The 15,091-nt window shown below is 39.4% G+C and overlaps 1 protein-coding gene across 1 annotated transcript in view; it reads left to right on the top strand.

Annotated features, from left to right (window-relative positions):
- The first annotated feature begins 1,188 nt into the window (after nt 1–1,188).
- vps41 (VPS41 subunit of HOPS complex) overlaps nt 1,189–15,091 on the top strand; it is a 35,179-nt gene continuing 21,276 nt past the window's right edge. Inside the window, exons 1-3 of the mRNA XM_072690927.1 lie at nt 1,189–1,456; nt 1,822–1,860; nt 9,422–9,529. Coding sequence (XP_072547028.1) covers nt 1,436–1,456; nt 1,822–1,860; nt 9,422–9,529 — 168 coding nt within the window. The 5' untranslated portion in view covers nt 1,189–1,435. The remainder of the gene's footprint in view (nt 1,457–1,821; nt 1,861–9,421; nt 9,530–15,091) is intronic.

Below are 15,091 nucleotides of genomic sequence, written 5' to 3'. Positions count from 1 at the left end.
TCCAGCCTAGACTGCTCTTTGAATATGGCACTTTATGTGGTAGCCAATTAGAGCGGACATTCTTCATATATTGTCGGTGCCACGGAAAAACCTTGTGTCTTTAAAAAGGAAAAAATACAAATGCCAGATTCAAATTACGTAAAAATAAACAATGAACAATATCAAAAAAATGGAGATACAAGGATACTAGATACTTTTTAAAATGCACAAGATCAAAAACGTGTATTTTATAACTGATATTTTCCAATATCATGACAATTTAAACATGTGTCAGTATTATGCTTATTATTGTTCTTCCAGATTTTATTGCTTCACCTTTATTCAACCTCTCTTTGCACAATAATTCTAAACTTCAAAGGATTTCAAAAATGCATACAATATACAATTTCAAGAGATTGCTTTGATAACTGGAAAAGTGCATTTCCTGAAGAAGATGCAGATTGATGCTGCAGCTTGAGCAATTCCCAATACATTACTAGTCATAGGGGTGTTAGTTCAATCTCTGTTGTTTAAAAGTCTGACTGCTTGAGGGAAAAAGCTATTGCAGAACCGTGCAGTGACAGCACAGATGCTCCTGTACCTTCTGCCAGATGGCAGCAGTGAAAAAAGTCCATGTGAGGGATGAGTGGGGTCCTTCACAATGCTGATGGCCAGAGGGACAGAGGGGAGAGAGACCCCTATGATCTTCTCAGCTGTCCTCACTATTCTCTGTAGGGTCTTGCGGTCTGAATCATTGCAATTCCCAAACCAGGCGATGATGCAGCTGCTCAGGATGCTCTCCACAGTCCCCCTGTAGAACATGGTGAGCATACCTCTGTGATTATGTAAAATAACATATATTCAGTGTCCTGAACTGTATTACCGAGCTTCATGTGGACAAATTCGCTGTGCTAAACACAGTACACCCAAATATGTGCAGTACAAAATTAGCAGGCATTCCAAATGACTACTGCACCTTGTATTTCTTTTAGCCAAGATCTGCCTGTTGTGGTAAAAACAGATAACATTTATAGATAAATATAAATAAATATTCTCCTGTAAGTCAGAAATGTAATTTTCTGGCAGCAATATCTTTGGTCTTCTGATGGGCCAACTCTAAAGACAAGAGCGACAGCATGGCGGCGATAACACTACATTTCCCATCATGCCCCTGCGCTTTCCTTTTGTTGTTGTCATGTGATCGTGCTTATGACTAGTGTCAAAATGCTGCAGTAGCAGCGTCTCTTCAAGTGAGGACTTTACTGTATTCTTACTGAATAAAAGAGCTGCAGTTGTCCAGGACAGCTGCTGGTACAGCCCTCTTTCGTCTTGTCATCGCTAGCAAGCGATTAATCGGAAGGTTTCGTGTACTGAGACGACTTCTGCAGTGTCGGGTTCCTCACTCTGACGGCTACTGTGGCTAACGTTAGCTAGCTAGCTAGCAGTTGGGTTAGCCATGTCGGAACTGGAGGAGAAGGTAAGCGTTTACCAAACATTACAGCCTGTTTGTTTGATCACAGAGGCAAGAACTACTAAACTAAGTTTACTGTCTTACATGGTTGCTCAGTGTAAACTGTTATTACGGTATTACGGTAAAAATGCTAATACCATTTTCCTCATCTCAGCTCTCAGTTATAGACATTGCACAGTGTAGGATGTTCAGCTACGTCCACAAGCTTATATCTGTAGCTATATGTAGCTATAAAAGTAAGCACTAGCTACATCTGTATGTGTATAAATTACGACTTGGTAAATACTATTGTAATAACGCGTGTAGTTACTTAGCCAGCTAGCTACTATGCTACCATTTGATGGGATGCTAAGGCTGAGTGTGTCTTTCAGGGAAGGAAACCCAGTGAGGAATCCACTGATGAATCAGAGGTAAGATTGGGATTTTGGAGTTGCCAGTGTAATGAAAACCCCCCTGATTACTTTGAATTAAAGGTAAAGGTAAAGGTGCACGTATTTGTCACTGTACAGTGAAATGTGTCCTCCGCATTTAACCCATCTGGTAGTGAACACACACTCACACACACACATGTGTTAGGGGCAGTGAGTACACACACACACCCAGAGCGGTGGGCAGCCAACTCCAGCGCCCGGGGAGCAGAGAGGGTAAAGGGCCTTGCTCAAGGGCCCAACAGTGGCAGCTTGCCGAGCCCGGGAATCGAACCCACAACCTTGTTATCAATATCCCGGCGCTGAGCCACCACCACATGTCCATAATTAAGTATTATATTTATAATGCAGTTTAGTTAAATAACAGCTATGTTTAATTCTTTACATATTTCAGAAGAGAAAATCAGCTCTTCAGAGAGTTCAGCTCTACTGAGCCCCTAAAGAAAATAATATTTAGAGACATAAAACATTCCCTTGATCTAATACATCATCTCCTAACAATTTAACAACCAGTTGCCTAAATGCCTAAAAGCAATTTAACTTTAATTGAGGGAGCAAATGTTTACACTGAAAGAGTTATTTGTAAATCAAGGGAAACATGTAGGTCGCTAAATGGGTAGATGCTATTTTGCAAGTGTAATTAGATCCACCTGTATTAGTATTATAGATAAATGGGAATTAATCAAATGTAGACATGTTAGCTTCATAGTCCAATATCTTGAGGCTACTAAAAGACATATCATCTGAGAGATTATAAATATTGTATTGTATGTTTTAGTTTGATCAGTAGATTTAGTGCACACAGTTATGTGATTTAAAAAAAACTACAATGAAGGTAGACCATCACTGAAACAGAAACTTCCTCTTTACCTCTAAATCAAGAAACTTCCTCTTTCTCTAAAATTAAGAGCAGGAAGGAAAAAGAAACTACCTAAAAGCATACTACCTAATGGCTAGCACAGTACTTTAATAATAATATTACTTGTAGAATGTTAAACGCTTAAATGCTGATTAAACTGAAAATGGAAAAGTTAGGATTGTAGGAAGGGACATTTTTAAGCTGCTTAGTGTTGCTAAATCAGAAAATGTATAAAAAATAAAACCACCAATGAATTGTTTTAAGAATTTTGTGAATCATTACAAACACCTAGTATTGTCAGTTATCGGTTAACATTTTAGGTGAAATCTAAGCCTTTTTAAGCTTTTCTCACCTGCTAGTCGTCTATCACACAATGCCACCTGTTCCTGTTCTTCCTCAGTCACCTAAAACCCACCAGCTGCATCTTTTTAAAATGCTGCTAGCACAGTGTCTTTGAACAGTTCAGTGCAGTTTGAGCTGGAATGCCATCTGCCAATTCAGGTATGCCAACTAACAGACTAGCATCATGCCAGGTTTTTGTGGAGAGAGCTACAGATGTCTGCAGCTTCACAAGCTCCTAAATCATAGGGCTCTTGGTTGCGCCTCTCAGAAGCACCGATTACTTTTCTTTTTTTAATGATTATCAAATAAGACTGATAAGATTTTAATATGAATAGCTGCACAATAAATAACCTGAAGCTGCATCTCCGCTTTTTACTTAAGGTAAAAATAAGGGTATTAGGTGTCCAATACTTTCAGCTCTTTTACTTTAAACCTGTCTTAGCTGTCAAGACATGTGACCGACAATTCTGAATGATTTTGTATATTAATAGATATACAAAAGGTAGTGTGATTTTTAAAAGCATACTGAAATTAGCCTGCATTTAGCCTGTTGTTAAAAAAACTCAAGGAAAACAATGCAGCGTTACTTTGAACGTCTATACATAGATAGATAGATAGATAGATCACTTTATTTATCCCACAGGGAAAATAAAGTATGTGACAGCGTATGTACTAAGATTAGTGTTCATTTGCAGTATTAAGATCCAAGGAGGTCTAACCATTACTCCAGAATGTTTACAAAGCTCTAATGTACAGCCCAGGCCCCATCTTCAATATTAATGAAAAGAGAATTCCATTCATTTTTTTTAAATGTATACTTCTATAATTCTGTTGTTGACTTGTAAACAAAGTCATTTACTGTACTTTGATGGGCTTTGTTGTGGAGAAACTTACCACTCAAGATTTCTTTTCAGTGATGGTGAATTGAACCAGAGATTGTCATGACTTGGCTACAAATGTAGCCCATTTGTTTAGCATTGAAAACAACCAGTAATATGGATTAGAACCAAAATGTAGTTAAAACAGTGTCTCCGGTATTAGGCCAGGTGTTCATAACCATTTATTGTAATAAACCACCACTGTGAACAATTCTAATTCAGTACATTTCTCTACAATGGAGCATTTCACACCGAACCACTCAGAAACTTTGGAAAATCAGTGAAATGTCCCTTTAATTAACTTCAGCCTTTGCTGCACAGTTCAAGTAAGCATGTCCCAGACTGGATTATACTGCAGGAAGCTGGTAAAGTGTTGAAGATCTCGCTCTCTCTTTCTCTTGCACACACACATACACTCTCACTGTGTAAATAAAATACAGTGTGTCAGGCTGAGATGGGATGGAGGCTGTAAGTGATCCAGAGAGTGAAATGTCAAGCACACGCAGAATAGGCCCACTGCAGCTCCTTAAAGAAAAAAAACAACAATTCAGAATGAATAAGTAAAGAAGCGGGTGGCTCTCGCAGCAAATGAAATCTCTGACTCTGTCCACAAACTGTCAGACATCCCGGAGTTCACGACTGTGTCTTCCTGCTGGTCCACTACAAGCTGTGGTTCATTTACTGATTCATTATAATCTGCCACAGTTTCTCTCTCTCTCTCTATTTCGTTCTCTCTCACACACACTGTCTCTATATCGTTATCCCTCTTTTAAGATTCTGTATTGAAAAGTTACTGAAAGTTACTGTATTGGCATAACTGTGAGAGTACAGTATTACCAATGCATTACAAAATCTAAAAAATCTACAAAATCTAAAGTCTAAAGTATATAAATGTATTTTCTACACACGTTTATGTATATACATATGAATTTGTAACTATAAGATGAAAAAAACAACAGTAAGGATTACTCTTAACTGTGACACACATATGGTAGGTGGTAGGTAGGTGTCAGTGATGTTAGTGTGGAGTGTTACCCACTGGCCCTCAGGCAGTAACATACTGATACGTACTATACAGGGAATGGGGCATTGTATCTGTAATTTTTTCAGCTTTGTAAGTTTTCCATTATTTGGGATGAGCTGTTTCAATCTTTGTGTGAAATTCGCATCTGTTGATTTAAATAAGTGGCATTAAAGAAGAAAGTGCACCTATGTCTATACCTTATCAGTCAAACAGTGACCACACAGTTGGTCCTCCCATGTTTTACCTTTCACTGTCCCAGCTTGATGGTATCATGTGAGGTTGGGGAATGGGGCTTGACTAAATTGGGTAAAAATATCACTTGGTGCTCTCTGGGCAGCCCAGATTTTTATACCTGCCTTTTCCTATTAGGGCTCCACTATTGCGATTGCAGTATTTTTGCGTCTGTTTTGCAGCATAGATATTACAATATTAAAAAATACAGGTATTTTTACCTGACATCGATGACCCAGCATGTCATGATCATAATAATAATGAACTCTGTGTATTAAAAATTAGGGTAAAATATATTAGATTGGGCAGATGTAATCTGTGTCTGATAGATCTGTCATGGAAAATGTCATGTGAATTTTCCTTTTGTTTTAAGCAAGTTGTAGCATGAAGTGTATGATGTAATAAGATTTCTTGTCCTGCGATGTGATATTTGTGCCTGTTCATTGCGATGCTCAAATGATACATTGTGCAGCCCAATATTCTGTGGCTAGACTGTTATATTTTTCTATGGGCAAACTATATTCTTTTATTAGGGGTGTTTTTTTTTTTTACGCCGATTTGATCGAGTACCTAAATTTTGAATGTCAGCCAACACCGATCTGATCAGATCTGTGTTTCTATAAATAATACATCCAGACTACTTGTGTAATATGTGATGTTAATGTACACTAGTAAAATCATTGTATTTTTTGTTTATATAATCAGACACTATTTACATATTTAATTTGGTTTGTAGCAACTTTTAAAAAATTTCTTTAAAAAACCTTCTTAAAACATATAATAAGAAGATTTTAATATTATAATCTTTTATAATCCAGTCTGACTGACCTACCCGACCATTTAACGCTGCAGTCAAATCACTTCTGAACTGATAGTTGTTGCTGTATGTCAAGTACTGATGTGTAATAAATGTTTTATAGTTGTTATTTTTTTTAACCTTTTTTAAGCAGGATTGTCACACTATAATGAAATCTTTTAAAAGTGTGCCCAGACCAAGACTGAATGAGCTATGGTTTGCATTAGCCTCCTCCTCTTGATTCTGAGGGCGCTGCTTAGTGCTGGTTTAGAACCAAAGAAAGGAGCACGGAGTGTTTCCCCAGTAGTTTTCTTTCTAACCATGCATAGTTTTAAGAGTAAAGACTGGGTGGGACTATATCCCCCCAAACAGATATAATGGAATAGAATATCCCTGTCTATGCATGAGTAGGCTACAACCAAACTGGGTAGTTTTGGCAGTGTGGACAAAAACGGCAGAAATTTAGTCCACTTCCGTTCCACCTTAAACCTTCCGTTCCACCTTTAATAATGCAGCAGTTACTGTTCTGCTGCTGAAATGTACACAGTGTAACTGCTACAGTATTTAAGGTGAAATAAAGAGGCAGAATTAAAAGCCATCTTTTGCCTTGGTTTGGCTTCTAACTGGTAAGATCACCGCACCGATCGGTTAAAGTAATGCAAATTTTTTGTCTTGTTCACTGAAATAAGGTCACTATCTAGGGTAGGTTTCTAAAGATTGGGAAAGCACAGTGCTGTCTGTAAAAATGCTATGAACTGATAGCACAATTCTCTGAACAGTCAAAGCACAAGAACCACAGATATTACGTTACGTTTTCCTGTTCCACTAAAAAATAGTTCCACACTTTCTAAAAAGGTCCTCACTGCAGCAGCTGAGAATCTGTTAATGCCTAGTGGACACCAGAGGACGGGTGGTGATTTCAGTCACTGGTTTAAATCGGGACATCCATATTTTTTAATCCTTGACAGGATTGTGAGCACACAGGGCATCCTGCGCAGTCCAGTGTTTGAACGGCCTCTCTCGCTGCATTTCGATCTCTGTTATGAACATCTGCAGTAACCCCTCCTCCCTCACCCATGACACTCTCTCTCTCCCTCTCTCTCTCTCTCTCTCTCTCTCTCTCTGTATCTAATGCTTGTTGTGGACACAGAGCTACTAGTATCTACCATATCACAAAGCCACTACTCTGAAATTTCTTGCTGGGGAAGAATTATGTCCCACTCGAGTGCGGAGAACGTGCCGAAGCCTGGAGACGTGATGTCACGGAGGGAATGGAGGGAAGATGCTGGGCTTTAGGCTGACATTAATCTGTGTGTGGGTTTGAAGCCCCCTCGCTTCAACATAGCCATGCAATCTGCTTTCTGACTAGAGAATCGAGAGAGAGCGAGGGAAGATAGATAGATGTGGAGAGAAAGAGAGAATGAGGGTTGGAGAGCATGTGTGAGTGGCAGAGGAGTGTGTGGATGGTCACACCACTCCTGGAACGGGGCAATTAAAGAAAGACTTCCCTTCATCCCCTGCTCCCCAGGGCACCAATTAGGAGCAGTGCGGAAACGCCAGCACAACACTCATCCACCACGTCGGCGTGGCAACGGCAAACACTAACAAGAGGCAGAAATTATGGGATATGAAACGGCAGAGATATCACTCTCCCCCCCCCCCCCCCCTCTTCTCCTCATAGAAAGTTTGTCAGTTTTTTTTTCTTTCCTTTTTTTCTTTTCTGCCGTCCACAACTATAATGGCTTTGTAGACCATGACAAATGTCCAGGCATTAGAAATTTCACATCTGGAGAGAACAGGAAATGGACGTGCGAGCTTGTTGGGCAACGAAGAGAGAAAACAGCTTTGGAAGTACGAAAAATCACCCTCTGCTTTCACATCTCGCTCCACCATGAGCCAAACACATACAGAGCACAAACCAGGCTCCTTCTTGGGATGGGTTTGTGCAGAGATGGTAGGATCATATTGAACAATGATGTAAAATAAGGCACATGGTTATTTTCTGCAAAATTGTTGTGTTTAATTATGTTAATGTGATTCAAATTCAGTTAGGAAGTCAGTTAAACGTACAGGACTAATACGGGAACCCAGGCGCTTCGAGTCATGACTGCATTCTGTGCTTTGTTGCAAGGGGCGCCACAGCGACAGCCAAGTTGTCTTATACCGCTGGCGTGCTTTTTCCAGTCAGCTGTCTTGGCAGGCCAGTTTTGATTTTGATTTGTCCTCTATTGCCAAAACTGCCACGTAAGGAAATCTTTGAAGGAACAATACCTGAATTGATGAAACTTGATAGTTTCATGGAACATCAGATTTTCTCAAATTTACTTCCCCTAAATAGAGTTGATTGAATAAAATATCGCTGCAGTTTGGCAGTGGAGCTGTGCTACAAATGTAGCTAACTGGTAATGGACGCACATGCCACATCAGTTAGCATTGTGCCTAAATCATCACACAAGTGAGCGGATTCATTTTGTTAAGCAAGCTCTAACAGAATTGCTGATGAGGTTTCTGACACTGCAGGGTTCCTCATTTCCAGTTTAGTAATTTCCCAGCTCAAATGTATCTTTTAAGGTTGGTGATTTCCAGGTTTATTAGGTGGTTTATTAGCAGGGAAATCACTGAACTGTGCAGGACACCTGGCATCTAGCATGTGAACTGAAAAGCCCAGCTGTATGCCATAGCATTGTCTATAAAAAAAATAAAAATATAGATAACTGTCATACACTGTCAAACAAGCACATTGATGAGCTCACCTTGACACATTTGAGGCAAGTGTGTGATGGTGATGATTTCATGCAGTTTGCACCATAGTAATCAATGAGTTGTAAGCTTCCATTCGTTGTTAGCTATGTTAGCCTCAGATTGCCACTGCAAACCTAAATAAGAAAAGCAGCGTACAACAAACGAACCTGGGTTCATGGAGTGCGTTTGTGTACATTTGAATTATTATTATTTCTCAAAATATTCCTTTAACCTGAACTTGAGTGGCATTGTCACGAACATCGCTGTTGTACCACCAAAGTAGTAGAGAGATGGAGCTGAATGGTTCATTGTTCATTGTTGAGATTCTTGAGAGGATTTGCTGAGGAGAAATGGCGTGAGGGCATTCTGACAGCACGGAGCCTCTGTGACGGGATGAAGTTCTGATTAAAGACAGAGAATTGGCAGCCTGAGGACAGCTTTGGTGCAGGTGCTCAGAATCTTGCCCACAAATCATATTATATTCAGTTACACTTTCACCTGCTCTACCTCCATCCTTATAGAAAGCAGAGAAGTTTTCACAGCGTGATAAAAGAAAGCGAGGCAATGTGTCAGTTTTTAAAGCCAAACTTACTGTGAATTTTGGGGTCATATTCTGCCCTTTTAGGTTTCTCAGTAGGTATGTCAAACTGTCTCTCTGTCCCCCCCCACAGGAAGAGGACAGTGAGGAGGAGCCTAAATTGAAATACGAGCGGCTGGCCAATGGGGTGACCGAGATCCTGCAGACGGATGCGGCAAGCTGCATGACTGTACATGACAAGGTACTTGAGGGTGCTTTCACAACTACCTTGTTTGGTGCAGACCCACACAAACCCTTTTTTTCCTTTAGTTTGGTTTGTTTTGACAGGTGTGGACACTCCACCTTCATAAATCTAAACCAAGTTCTTCCAGAAATCTTGGGTCATTGTCCGCTTCCATGTTCACCAAACGCTGCAGGTGGCAACACAGTTTGATGACGGTCTGTACCAAATGAGAAAATTAAACGTGTGAACTACGCAAAAACATACCAAAAGTGCTAATTCTACAGCAAGCTTTAGCATGCTAGCTTGGTGGGAAAACTACCATTTAATTGATGCTATTTTTTGATGCTCTGCAGTAGCTTATTAAAAATGCTCAGATTAAGTACACAACCTAGCTAACTGTTGATTATTAACTACGTGAGGGTTATGGTTGGGAAATGGTTTTAGGTTGAAGTTGAAGGAATGCTTGAATCTAATCTCACTCTGCCATATCTGTAATTCATGGTCTGTTACCACACATCTGTCCCCTTACTTAGCAAAACCACAGAAAACAAATTCCCCACAATTACCACTGGATTCAGTTGATGCCACTTTTACACCAGTTCCCAGTTTACCAGACCAAGCTGCTTGTTTGAGCACCTGCATTTGGGTCCTACTGTGTGTTCAGTTCAGTCAGTGGAGCCACTTATGTTAAGCAGTTGTCTCTTGCCATGTATGACATGCTGACTCTCCCCCCCCCCCCCGTGTTGGATCCAAGATGAAATAATAGATACACTATATGGACAAAAGTATTGGGGCGCATTGTTTCTTCTGAAATCAAGGTTATTAAAAAAAAGTTTATCCTGCTTCTGTTGGAGTAACTGTCTTTACTGTCCAGTTAAGACTTACTACTAGGTTTTGGAGCATTGCCGTGAGGGTTTGATTGCATTCAGTGACAAAAGCATTAGTGAGATCAGGATGTTGGATAATCACAATCCCACCTCATCCCCAACTCCCCAACTCATCCCAAAAGTATTGGATGGAGCATCAGCATTTCAGAGAACACAGTTCCACTGCTCCACAGCTCAATTCTGGGGGCTTTATACCTCTCTAGCCTACGCCTGGCATTAGGCGTGGCGCCAATAGGTTCATGTTTATGCTTATATCATGTGTAGCTACTTTTGTCTATCTAGCATCTAAAAGCTTTCTAATCTCTGCCTATATCACTGTGTCCAGAAACCCATATTAACCAGTAATAGCATAGCTTGTTTTCCCCCCCAGTCACCACCCCACCTCTGCTTCCAGCTCCATGTAAAGGCTCAAAGAAATGTGTTCAGCTTCTGGTACAAAATTTTTATAATGTCCTCCTCCTCCTCTTCCATCTCCACCTCCCCCCTTTGTACCATGCAGGATTTTGCTCCTCCACCAGCGCAGGTGTTGTAGAAGGAGAGTTGTCCTCCACGATTAAATTGTAGACTAGTGTCAGAGTCAGTCTCCATGTTCATTTCAGAATGATGCATGAAATTACGTCCCACTGTTATGTCCAGCCTGTTCACTCAGCAGTGTGATTCTTATTTCTGAATCAGGTTTTTACACTTCAACAGAGCTTCAGAGCAGCATCAAAAATAACATCAATAATAATGTTATTAAAACAATACATGTGGATTTATGCTACGTTCCATTTGAACTGGGATGTTGAGTTCTAAGTAGGAAACTATCTGGAACGCCTTCACAAGTTGGATTTCCTACTCATGAAGTCTGGAGAGCCTCACCAACTCTTGATGCATCGCCGTAATCAATGATGGTGGCATCGTACACCATTACCAGTAATAAAAGCAGAAGTATTATACAGTTTATTAGCACTTCTATCCATTTGTGTCGCATTAAATCAGCGCCATAGTGTCCATCGTCTATCTGTGGACGTGTTTTAATGGTGTTTGGATGTGCAAAATACTGCATAATACGTTTAACTGGTATTGCTAACAATACAAAAAGTGAGACATATGTTGGCTAGATTCACCATAATACATCAGTAAATTATGGTCAGAACAGGTGTACAGTGTGAACTGGGAAGTCTTTAGCTCTGTTTTTTGGAAGTGTTTTGAAATAGTGTACAATTGTTTGGACTGTTTAACTGGAATGCTCTGGTGAGATGGCATTCCCAGCTCTGAGGTAAATGAAACACGTTAGTATATTTGATCACTTTACACTCTTAAGTAAAGGGTTCTTGAAGGTTTTTTTGTTCTATGTAAAACCGTGATGACTAAATGAACCATGTGTTTTATTGGAAAACCTCTTGCTTCTGAATAGGTACTTTTGCTTAGAGTGTCCAAGAGTATACATGTCTTTTGTACTTCTCATGTTAGAATTGCTCAAATTGAACCTGCCTAATTTGCACTCGCTCTGTTATAAAGAGATCTTTGAGCAGTGCCATAGAACATCTATTTTGGTTCTAAAAAACACCATTCATGTAAAAGAGGTGTGAAGAACCTTTAAAAAAAACCTTTACATCCTCCTCTTTAAACCTTTTAAAAGGTTCTTCTCACATGCCTCTCATTTATAAAAATGGTTCTTTATTGAACCAGAACCGGTTCTGCTATGGTACAGCTCAGAGACCCCTTTGTAGCACCTTTATTTTTAAGAGTATAGCATAAAACAGTGTTACGCTTGCACCAGCCAGCGGCCACCACCTTTCTTTCATTTCCTTTTACACTTCCTCTCTCCCCTCAGAGTTGGACATTTTTTCCCTCCCTCTCTCCTTCCTTCTCTTTTTGGATGCTGGACATTTTTCCATTGGCGTAGCGGTCTGCCCGGCTCGGTCAAATCGTCATGGCAGCCGGTTCACTCATGCACGTCCGCTCTGGAGGAATAGTCATACCTAGTTATGTCTCCTCACCTGATGTTTTATTAACCGCTATTGATTTTTATTCTTTTTTTTCCCCTCTCTCTCCTTTCCTCTTTTTCCCTGGGGATCCCACCACTCCCTTTCTTCTCTTCCATTTTACTCTTAAAAAAAAAAACAAAAAAAACAAGGCAACACCACCAAAGGAAGAAGTGTCATGAGGCTGAATTTCCATTGACAGTCTTGTGTTGTGTGTGGGTTTTTTTGTTGTTTGTTTTCCCCCTCCCTTCTTGCCTATTGCTTCTTTTTTATTTATATATATGTGTATATATATATATATATATATATATATATATATATATATATATATATATATATATATATATGTGTGTGTGTGTGTGTGTGTGTGTGTGTGTGTGTTCCTGCATACCTTCTGCCACCTGTACTGTTCCCTCTCTCTCTTTCACACACACACACACACACACACACACACACACACACACACACACACACACACTTCAGCGAGCCTAATGTAGCCTCATATTTTAAGTGCCCCGAATCAGAATTTCATTTGAGCAATTCCATTTCGATAAATCCCTTTAAGAGGCACTGCGGCTGCCGCGGCCCACCCCTTTTATTTATTTATTTCGGCTGATTTTATTTGGGGAGATTGCGGGGGGCTCTGTCGGACATGCTCCGCTGTGCCTGTAAATATAAGCATTTCATTATAGACTGCACTGAAGCATGGGACTGCTCTGTGCTTCGTGCAAGGGGGTGGTGTGTGTGCGTGGATGTCGGTGGGGGGTGTGTGTGTGGATGTGGACAGGCATTAGCCAGAGTGCAGAGGAGCTGCTGTGTTTTAACACGTCTCTCCGCACTTGTCCTGTGGCTGTTCAGGCCTGCTGTGGCCTGCAATGGCACTCTCCGTACAGAGCTGCTGGTGGCCCACCTGGTCTCAGTGTCCACAGTTTAGGTCAAACGTATAGTATTATATATGTATATATTGTCCAGTTCATTCCTAATTCGACACTATTTCAGATGCTTTCTTGTCTGAACTATACAGTGTAATTGTAACACATTTTATTACAATGCAAAACTCCCACACCCCAAAAGTGAAAATTGTGTTTATACAAGATGATGCAAGATTCCTATTTTTACACTCAACCTGCACGTCTCCACTACAGTCTGAACAGTTATCAACAGTTCAGCAGTAAGTTAGAGTGTGCAACCTTTACCACTTGCCCCATAGGTGGGGTTAATTGTAACAGATGAAGCAGGGGTGGGCAATTCCTGTCTTGGAGGACCCGATTCCTGCATAGATTTTTGCTTTTACTGCTCAAGCACACCAGATTCAACACACCTGATTGTCTCTGTTGACCACCTCTGAGATGGAGGCTGTTTGTAACAGTCACTAAAAAGTCTGGTAAATTGATACAAGCACAATTAGTTCAATACAGCCCTGCTGCGCTAAATGAGCTTTCCAACATAAATACATACAAATATGTCATCAAATGAATAGAATTTGTGATAAGTGTAACTTTATTTTAACCATAAAGTGGGAAGTGGTAGAGCAAATACAGAAATGATACTGTTAACTGTTTTTAGTTTTATGTGATATCTATTGTATATTTCTGATCAATCTGTTCATGTAGAGACTGTACATTAGCCTGGATAGCTCTCACTTTTTAATGGACCAAATGTTATTTTGTACAAAAAAGTATTTAGGGTGAATCCTGTGGAAAGGTTGTTAGCCGTTAATAAAGTTAATATATTGTTAATGTTAATACAGTTAATGAGAGCCTGAGTACTGGTATACTGATTTTTGGGGACCTTTACCCAAAGTTGGAAACATTTACCAGACAAAATGCATTTACAAGATTATTCTATGTATTCAGTTAATTTATATGATTCTCTTTATTTGTGTTTTGTAGTTTTTAACTGTTCTTTCAAAACAATCAGAGACACAGTTAATGACAGCGAAAAGCAGATTTCCAACAGGTATACTGTGGCATTTAACACACACAGTACTGTGATTACAGAGTCGCAGGTTCATCAGAGATGTTACTAGATCTAAAGAGTAGCTCTGCTTGTACACTGTCACACTGTGACCCCATATTTAGGTGTAGTATTAGTCTGATTATTTATGTTTGTTATTTCTAAAAGAAAGTTTAAATTTGATTACCAAAAAAAAAGTAGATCTAGGTAAATCAATTCATTACTTAATGCATTAATTGACCAATTAATTTGTTAATAATCTTGCTCATTAAAAAAAACACTACATTCTTTTAATTATTTTATGAAATTATTTTATTATTAAAAATTATTATAATTTTTATAAATTAATAATTAAATTATTAATTTTATATTATTTAGGCATGGAAGTATTATCTCATACATGTTTTTGATTCTTTTTCATGAAATTATAAGCTATGATAAAATGTCAGATAATTATAATGGCATGGAATTTTTATATTGACCCAAATTATAAATATGATATGTAAAATTGTGTATAACAGAGTACATGGTTGGTGTAATACAGTATGTTGTGTTGTAGGCACTGCTGGTAGTACAAAAGGTTGTAATTAATCCATGCAGATTTCCCTAATGGTATGTGTTTTATGCATTAGTCAGAGTTTGTCTTCCTGGGATGAGCGTTTGACAGTTGCTGAGGAGGTTCGAGCGTGTGATCCACGCATATATTATGTTGAGGTGTTTTGATATGTCGAAAAAATGCCATTTCACACTGGGGCGCTCTGATAAAT

This window comes from Salminus brasiliensis, chromosome 1 (genome assembly GCF_030463535.1).
Source record: "Salminus brasiliensis chromosome 1, fSalBra1.hap2, whole genome shotgun sequence".
Classification (NCBI taxonomy): domain Eukaryota; kingdom Metazoa; phylum Chordata; class Actinopteri; order Characiformes; family Bryconidae; genus Salminus; species Salminus brasiliensis.
Note: the sequence above shows the minus strand (reverse complement) of the source record. Positions and strands in the feature narration are given on the sequence as shown.